This window comes from Nerophis lumbriciformis, linkage group LG23 (assembly GCF_033978685.3).
Source record: "Nerophis lumbriciformis linkage group LG23, RoL_Nlum_v2.1, whole genome shotgun sequence".
NCBI lineage: Eukaryota > Metazoa > Chordata > Actinopteri > Syngnathiformes > Syngnathidae > Nerophis > Nerophis lumbriciformis.
Window position 1 is genome coordinate 30196661 of NC_084570.2, and position 10000 is coordinate 30206660.

The following is a 10000-nucleotide window of genomic DNA, read 5'->3' on the forward strand; positions in this document are numbered from 1 at the left end:
GCCTTCAATGAACGGCATATTTCAAAACTTTGTCCACCTATAAGCCGCCCCGTGTTATAAGCCGCATCTAACTGCGCTAAAGGGAATGTCAAAAAAACAGTCAGATAGGTCAGTCAAACTTTAATAATATATTAAAAACCAGCGTGATGTGGGCGCGCATGGAGTCGTATATCAACATGGACGGAGCTGCGTGAAAAAAGCCACCCGGCCTCTTCGCGTAAACTTCCCTTAACCACTCGCTCATCTTTTCTTCATCCATCCATCCCTTCGAGTTAGCTTTTATGATGACGCCGGCTGGAAAGGTCTCTTTTGGCAAGGTCTTCCTTTTGAATATCACCATGGGTGGAAGTTTCTGGCCATTAGCATGGCAAGCTAGAACCACAGTGAAGGATGACTTCTCATTCCCTGTGGTGCGAATATTCACCGTACGTGCTCCCGTTGTATCCACAGTGCGGTTCACAGGAATATCAAAAGTCAGTGGAACCTCGTCCATGTTGCTAATGTTCTCTGGCCGGATCTTTTTTTCAGCTATCTTGTTTTTACAATATGCACGGAAAGTAGCCAGCTTTTCTTGAAAGTCTTTAGGCAGTTGCTGTGAAATAGTAGTCCGTGTGCGGATGGAGAGATTGCGTCTTTTCATGAACCGGAAACCTGTCGCTTAGTAGGAGCCATTTTGTGGTCTTTACAGATGTAAACACACAAAGGAAATGAAACGTAATATCCGCGCGCTTCTTCTTCTTCTACGGGGGCGGGTGGTTGCTTACAGTAGAAGAAGAAGCGCTTCCTCTTCTATGGGGGCGGGTGCTTCCTCTTCTACGGGGAAAAAAGATGGCGGCTGTTTACCGTAGTTGCGAGACCTAAACTTTAGGAAAATGAATCTTAATATTAATCCATATATAAAGCGCACCGGGTTATAAGCCGCACTGTCAGCTTTTGAGTAAATTTGTGGTTTTTAGGTGCGGCTAATAGTGCGGAAAATACGGTAAACGGAATACAATGATTTGCAAATAATTTTCAACCCATATTCAGTTGACTATGCTACAAAGACAACATATTTGATGTTCAAACTGATAAACATTTTTTTTTTGCAAATAATCATTAACTTTAGAATTTGATGCCAGCAACACGTGACAAAGAAGTTGGGAAAGGTGGCAATAAATACTGATAAAGTTGAGGAATGCTCATCAAACACTTATTTGGAACATCCCACAGGTGAACAGGCAAATTAGGAACAGGTGGGTGCCATGATTGGGTATAAAAATAGATTCCATGAAATGCTCAGTCATTCACAAACAAGGATGGGGCGAGGGTCACCACTTTGTCAACAAATACGTGAGCAAATTGTTGAACAGTTAAAGAAAAACCTTTCTCAACCAGCTATTGCAAGGAATTTAGGGATTTCACCTTCTACGGTCCGTAATATCATCAAAGGGTTCAGAGAATCTGGAGAAATCACTGCACGTAAGCAGCTAAGCCCGTGACCTTCGATCCCTCTTGCTGTACTGCATCAACAAGCGACATCAGTGCGTAAAGGCTATCACCACATGGGCTCAGGAACACTTCAGAAACCCACTGTCAGAAACTACAGTTGGTAGCTACATCTGTAAGTGCAAGTTAAAACTCTCTTATACAAGGCGAAAACCGTTTATCAACAACACCCAGAAACGCCGTCGGCTTCGCTGGGCCTGAGCTCATCTAAGATGGAATGATACAAAGTGGAAAAGTGTTCTGTGATCTGACGAGTCCACATTTCAAATTGTTTTTGGAAACTGTGGATGTCTTGTCCTCCGGACCAAAGAGGAAAAACCATCCGGATTGTTATAGGCGCAAAGTTCAAAAGCCAGCATCTGTGATGGTATGGGGGTATATTAGTGCCCAAGACATGGGTAACTTACACATCTGTGAAGGCGCCATTAATGCTGAAAGGTACATACAGGTTTTGGAGCAACATATGTTGCCATCCAAGCAACGTTACCATGAACGCCCTTGCTTATTTCAGCAAGACAATGCCAAGCCACGTGTTACATCAACGTGTCTTCATAGTAAAAGAGTGCGGGTACTAGACTGGCCTGCCTGTAGTCCAGACTTGTCTCCCATTGAAAATGTGTGGCGCATTATGAAGCCTAAAATACCACAACGGAGACCCCCGGACTGTTGAACAACTTAAGCTGTACATCAAGCAAGAATGGGAAAGAATTCCACCTGAGAAGCTTAAAAATGTGTCTCCTCAGTTCCCAAACGTTTATTGAGTGTTGTTAAAAGGAAAGGCCATGTAACACAGTGGTGAACATGCCCTTTCCCAACTACTTTGGCACGTGTTGCAGCCATGAAATTCTAAGTTAATTATTATCATACTTGCCAACCCTCCCAGATTTTCCGGGAGACTCCCGAAATTCAGCGCCTCTCCCGAAAACCTCCCGGGACAAATTTCCTCCCGGAAATCTCCCGAAATTCAGGCGGAGCTGGGGGCCACGCCCCCTCCAGCTCCATGCGGACCTGAGTGACGTGTCGACAGCCTGTTTTCACGTCCGCTTTCCCACAATATAAACAGCGTGCCTGCCCAATCACGTTATACCTGTAGAATAATCGAGGGCGAGTTCTTGGTTTCTTATGTGGGTTTATTGTTAGGCAGTTTCATTAACGTCCTCCCAGCACGGTAACAACACACAACAACAGCAGTCACGTTTTCGTCTACCGTAAAGCAGTTCGTCTGCCGTAAACAGCAATGTTGTGACACTCTTAAACAGGACAATACTGCCATCGACTGTACATGCATATGTGACAATAACATCTACGGCTTTTAGAGAGTGCAGTGCACAACTGCACACACAACAAGGAGACAAAGCAGAAGAACAAAGAAGATACAGCCATGGCGACGCCGACGACGAGTAAGATGAAGAAATACGCTTGTAAGTTCCAAGCCTCAGCTGCGATTGGACCTGGATAGCCTCCGGGAAGAAGTAGTGGACTACCAAGTGCTTGGCAGTGAAGATCTTTTTAGGAAGCAAAGATTGACCGGTTTTGGGCTATGCTAGGGAGAGATGGAACATTCCAGACTCTAGTGCATTTGATGAAAGCATTTTTGTGCGTGCCGCACAGCAATGCATCATCAGAGAGGGTGTTCAGCATGGTTAGAAAAATAGTGACAGAGAATAGAAAAAGGATGGACAAGTCAACCCTTAACTCAACAATGAGGAGATGAGTGTTATGTGTGTGTATATGTGTAAATAAATGAACATTGAAATTCAAGTATTTCTCTTATATATATATATATATATATATATATATATATATATATATATATATATATATATATATATATATATATATATGTAGCTAGAATTCACTGAAAGTCAAGTATTTCTTATATATATACTTGACTTGGAGAATTCTAGCTGTAAATATACTCCTCCCCTCTTAACCACGCCCCCAACCACGCCCCCTCGACCACGCCCCCCACTCCACCCCCCACCTCCCGAAATCGGAGGTCTCAAGGTTGGCAGGTATGGTTATTATTTGCAAAAAAAAATAAAGTTTATGAGTTTGAACATCAAATATCTTGTCTTTGTAGTGCATTCAATTGAATATGGGTTGAAAAGGATTTGCAAATCATTGTATTCCGTTTATATTTACATCTAACACAATTTCCTAACTCATATGGAAACGGGGTTTGTATATCTAGCAAATAGCATGTATAATTGTGGAGTTTGCATGTTCTCCCCGTGACTGCGTGGGTTCCCTCCGGGTACTCCGGCTTCCTCCCACCTCCAAAAATATGCACCTGGAGATAGGCCCCTCCCACCTCCAAAGACATGCACCTGGGGATAGGTTGATTGACAACACTAAATTGGCCCTAGTGTGTGAATAAGAGACAAGCGGTAGAAAATGGATGGATGGAATGAAATGAAATCATACTAACTACTTATGTTGTGTATATATCAGATTTGATTATGTATGACTTATAAGTAAGTTGGTTTAACATGAAAAGTGTCTGGAAAGTAAAAAAAAAAAAAGTGTTTTGTTTTGCATTGTCTCCACCAAAAACACACGTTTGACGCTCGCTGATCTGAAGTTTCATAAGCTTTGCTGACTTGTGTTTGGTTGGAATAGCCGAATAAGGCAGAAGAGAAAAGTGCGGAGTGGAAGTTGTGCTGTGACGGAGGAGAGATGAAGCCAAGGCATGAGGGGGCGTGGAGCAGGGGGATGGTAGAGGAAGTAGTCAGTGGGCGACAGCATCAGACCCAAACACCAGCAGCCGACGTCAGAGTGTGCTGGTGCGTGGGCCGGGGCGGCTGGCTGTGAGGGTTGATGGAGTGGGAGGTAATTGAGGGGCGTTGCATTGACTCACCCAGCGACAGAAATAAAAGCATGTGGGCCGTGAAATGGCACAGTCCTTTTTATTCCTCCTCCAACACTAAAAAGGACAGCGGACATAACAACAGCGGCCAAATAAACAGTGGAGTGACGTTTAATCTCTGACGTCAGTCCGCCTGACTTCTTGTCTCTCCACTTCCTCACAACTTGTGTCTGCAGCTGAACTAACGTAGTTTCTCCATGAAAGGATTTTTTCCTTGCGCGGGTAAATTGTCAGAATGTTCATTAAAAAGTGCACACCAGGACATGAAGCAGGGGTGTCCAAACCTTTTCACTTGGGGGCCGCATGGGGCTAGAAAAATTGGGCCAAAAGCCGACTGCATGTAAAGTAACAATATATTTATACATATACACACATATACATGATGTAGCGGCTGGTTATGGGGTGTTAGCCAATGACTTTGGCTGGGGGGCGGGACTTCCGGGAGAGATAGGGAAGTGATGTTGTAGGGGTTCGAGTTTTGCCGGGAAAGAGGGTAGACACATTGGAGCTGTTGTGTGGTTAAATGGCATCTTGCACAATAAAGACAAGTCAAACAAAGTAGTCGTGTGAGCCTACATTCCTGGGATTATTACACTGGTGTCAGAAGTAAAACGGCGATTTTGAAAGAGACTTTGTCGCGGTAAGGACACGCTGCGTACCGCGCATTAGCCAGTTAGCTTCAGTCTGTGAGTTAGCTAGGACTGCTAGCCGTTTAGCATGTTTAGCTCCGGTGAAAATAACTTTAAAGGGGAACATTATCACAATTTCAGAAGGGTTAAAACCATTAAAAATCAGTTCCCAGTGGCTTATTTTATTTTTCGAAGTTTTTTTCAACATTTTACCCATCACGCAATATACCTACAAAAAGCTTCAAAGTGCCTGATTTTAACCATCGTTATATACACCCGTCCATTTTCCTGTGACGTCACATAGTGATGCCAAAACAAACAAACATGGCGGATAGAACAGCAAGATATAGCGACATTAGCTCGGATTCAGACTCGGATTTCAGCGGCTTAAGCGATTCAACAGATTACGCATGTATTGAAACGGATGGTTGTAGTGTGGAGGCAGGTAGCGAAAAACGAAATTGAAGAAGAAACTGAAGCTATTGAGCCATATCGGTTTGAACCGTATGCAAGCGAAACCGACGAAAACGACACGACAGCCAGCGACACGGGATTATTTGCAAAAAAAAAATAAAGTTTATGAGTTTGACCATCAAATATGTTGTCTTTGTAGTGCATTCAATTGAATATGGGTTGAAAAGGATTTGCAAATCATTGTTTTTCATTTATATTTACATCCAACACAATTTCCCAACTCATATGGAAACAGGGTTTGTATATATATATATATATATATATATATATATATATATATATATATATATATATATATATATATATATATATATATATATATATATATATATATATATATATATATACATATACTGTATATATAAATATATACACATACATATATATATACTTTATATATATATATATATATATATCATCCATTTTCTACCGCTTATCCTTTTCGGGGTTGCGGGGTCGTGCTGTAGCCTATCTCAGCTGCATTCAGGCGGAAGGCGGTGTACACCCTGGACAAGTCACCACCTCATCACAGGGCCAACACAGATAGACAACATTCACACTCACATTCACACACTAGGGACCATTTTTGGAGGTGGGAGGAAGCCGGAGTACCCGGAGGGAACCCACGCAGTCACGGGGAGAACATGCAAACTCCACACAAAAAGATCCCGAGTGGGTGGTGAGGTGAGCAGTGAGCAGCAGCGGTGGCTGCGCCCGGGAATCATTTTTGATGATTCAACCCCCAATTCCAATCCTTGATGCTGAGTGCCAAGCAGGGAGGTAATGGGTCCCATTTTTATAGTCTTTGGTATGACTCGGCCGGGGTTTGAACTCACCCTGAGATCGATCGAGATATATATATATGTATATATATATATATATATACACACATATATATATATATATATATATATATATATATATATATATATATATATATATATATATATATATATATATATATATATATATATATATATTATATACACACACACACATATACTGTATATACACACACATATATATATATATATATACATATATGTATGTGTGGGAAAAAAAATCACAAGACTATTTCATCTCTACAGGCCTGTTTCATGAGGGGGGGTACCCTCAATCATCAGGAGATTTTAATGGGAGCATTCGCATACCATGGTTTATATAGGGCACAGAGTGGGTGGGTACAGGCTGGCGTAGGGGCGTGGTGATTGGCTCATGTGTTACCTAGGAGGTGTTTCCGTCTATGGCGGCATGCTGTTACAATTTCGCTGCGCTTGTTGAGGGATGACAGGTCTGGACGGTAAATAATAAACAGTTTCTCTTTCAAGCATAGGTTGCATCTTTTATTACCACTATTGTAAGGTGTGCTGGATGCAAGAATTTGCCATGTTATTGAATATTCAACATTATTGTCTTTGAGGTCCCAAATGTGTTTGCTGAGTTCTGTGGTATTTCGCAGGTTTTTGTTCCTGAAAGAAGCCTTGTGATTGTTCCATCTGGTTTTGAATTCTCCCTCGGTTAATCCTACATATGTGTCGGATGTGTTAATGTCCTTGCGTATTACCTTAGATTGGTAGACAACTGATGTTTGTAAGCACCCCCCGTTGAGAGGGCAATCAGGTTTCTTTCGACAGTTACAGCCTTTGTTGGTTTTGGAGTCGCTCTGTCTGGGGGCCGACGGCTCATTTGCAATTGTTTTGTTGTGGTTTGAGATGATTTGTCGTATATTGTTCATGCAGCTGTAGCTTAATTTAATATTGTTCTTGTTGAATACTTTTCTTAGGGTGTTGTCTTTGGGAAAGTGTTTGTCAATCAGATTGAGGTATTTGTGTCCAATGTTAGTTGAGACGTTTTTGCTGTATGGGGGGTTGTACCAGATGATGTCGTTTCGTTTTCTGTTCTTTTTTGGCTGGTTTCCTGGCGTGGGTTCATAGGTGAGGGTGAAATTGTATCCGCTTTCATCAAGGGCTTTTTGGTACGGGGGGGTTGCTTGGTCAAATTCAGCTTTGCTAGATGACAGCATCGATAGCCTTTTATTGATTCCGGTAGGTATTCTTTTCGTGGTGGTGGGTGGGTGGTTGCTGTCATGGTGCACGTATTGGAGTGTTGTGTTGGGTTTCGTGAATGGTTGGTAGCTGTTATTTCTCATGGTGAAAGTGACGTCAAGGAAGTTGACGGTTTGCTTGTTGGCTTCAATCGTGATCCGTAGTCCGTTCTCTTTGAAAATTTGGCATATGCGCTTCTTGGTATTCTCGCCGCTCCTTGGCGAGGCGCGACACACTGCCAGTCCGTCATCACGGTAAATACCAAGGTTCAGATTGAGGCTAGCGAGCTGGGAGAGGAGGAAACTCCCAACGAGTTCACACGTTTCTGCTCCGTCAAAACTTCCCATAGTGACGTCAAATGTTGCATTGTTCTTTTTTTGCCATGGTGTACTGTTGTGGATGAGAATGGAGTTTTTTGCGTGGATGATGATGTTTCTTTCATTGCCTGTGATTGAGTCGTAGTCTGAGGCGAAGTCTAGTGCTTGAGTCAGTAGGTCTTGCGTGATGGAAGGGTAAAATTCCTCGATATCAAAGGAGATAAAGTTGTACTGTTGTTTGTCTTGGATGTTGTTGAACCATTTGATTACTGCTGCTGTATTTCTCCATTGGTTGAGTGGTGTTTTGTCCTTGATTTTTGTGTTGACTCTGTCCAGGATTATTTTGCTGATTTTTCCTATTTCAGATTTAGTTGGGTTTATTAGTCGGCATGTTGGGTTATTTGCGAAGTTGGGTTTGTGGTCCTTCAATGTGATGAAGGCTTCCTTGTTGGCTGTGGCGTCCACCCTGTCCTCAATGTCCAGTTCAGCCGCGATCCTTTTATTTTCCAGGTGGATGTTCTGTAAGGTGTTGGGTTGCGCTTTTTTGTATGATTTGGTGATGCTTCTGTCCAGTAAGGTGTGGTGTTCTGGTATGTCCATTCTGTAGAAGTTTGTGGTTTTATCGGCAGCTATGATGAGGTTGTTTACTTTCTTGATGCGCTCCTTGTCATTTTTCAGCTTGGTGAGGAGTGGGTTGCGGATTGGCTTGAATTTGACTGATTGTATCATTTTGAGCATGTCGTTCTCAAAATCCTTTAGTTCCTCAACTGTGGGTGGGTTCTTGGTAGATTTGAATCCGTAAGTTTTCTTTTGCGTTCCTTTTGTTTCAGGGTGGAGGAAAAAATGTGCTTTCCACCGCATCCTTCTTAGGAAGTGTTCCGTCTTTTCTATGAGCCTTAGCTTGTAGTCATTCTGCGCGGGTATGGGAATGTTCTTCGTGGAGTAGTCGATGTTGAATTTTTCCATTTTTGATCGTCGTACAGTGCTCAACAAATGTCAATTTGGAGCGGAGTATATGTCTTAATAAGGTTATCCAAAAAATAGTGCTCGATACCGTAGCAGAGCGCAATATATGTATGTGTGGGAAAAAAAATCACAAGACTATTTCATCTCTACAGGCCTGTTTCATGAGGGGGGGTACCCTCAATCATCAGGAGATTTTAATGGGAGCATTCGCATACCATGGTTTATATAGGGCACAGAGTGGGTGGGTACAGGCTGGCGTAGGGGCGTGGTGATATATACATATATATACACACATATATACTGTATATATACATATATATATATATACACACATATATGTATATACACATATATACACTAGGGGTGTCCAAAAAAATAAAATCGATTTTCAGATTAACACGTGTATTATGTTGTAATTGTATGCATGTTGAAACTAAACTCAAACCATAACTATAACAAATACAGTAGATTACTTTCTTTCATGAAGACAAGAATATAAGTTGGTGTATTACCTGATTCTGATGACTTGCATTGATTGGAATCAGACAGGATTTACAGTAGTGCTGATAACTTCCACAACTTCGAATTTACATTGTGGAGGAGAAAAAAAATCCTCATGAAAGTGGTTGTTTTTTGGCATCTTATTTGTCCAGCTTCCAATACTCGTTTTTAAAAACTTTACTGCGATGAGGTGGCGACTTGTCCAGGGTGTACACCGCCTTCCGCCCGATTGTAGCTGAGATAGGCTCCAGCGCCCCCCGCGACCCCAAAAGGGAATAAGCGGTAGAAAATGGATGGATGGATGGACAAGAAATACATCGGAGGCTAACGCCGTAGCTTGCTAGCTTGTGTGCGCTAGCTTTCTGAGACTCTTATTTTGTTAGCGCAGGCAGGATAGAGCAGCACTTTTATTGTGAAGACAGGAACTGTGCAATCGCGCTTTAGGGTTATACACGTATACACACACATACTGTATATATGTGTATATATGTATATATGTATGTACATATTCTATTAATTTCATAGATATACAATAAATAATTAATGTAATTGGATATTAAAAGTATATGAAAGTTCGACTCCTACTTTGTTTACTTCCCTGACAACCCCCTTAAAGTTTTGTAATCAATCAGATTACAAAAATACTCCAAACATATTTAAGTGTTTTGCATTCTTCCCATCATGCATTGTAGTGGCTTTAAATTGGTGTAA

General features: G+C 41.8%; 1 protein-coding gene across 9 annotated transcripts in view; it reads left to right on the top strand.

Annotated features, from left to right (window-relative positions):
* The window catches only part of nab2 (NGFI-A binding protein 2 (EGR1 binding protein 2)), a 46194-nt gene that overhangs the window by 25355 nt on the left and 10839 nt on the right, over positions 1–10000 (top strand). For 8 of the 9 annotated variants that reach the window (XM_061984797.1, XM_061984792.1, XM_061984791.1 and 5 more), the window contains one exon: positions 2805–3157. The exons of the other annotated variant lie outside the window; for it this stretch is intronic. In XM_061984797.1, the coding sequence (XP_061840781.1) occupies positions 2805–2947 (143 nt within the window). In that variant the 3' untranslated portion in view covers positions 2948–3157. Of the gene's footprint in view, positions 1–2804; positions 3158–10000 lie in introns of those variants that run through there. 9 annotated transcript variants of the gene reach the window in all.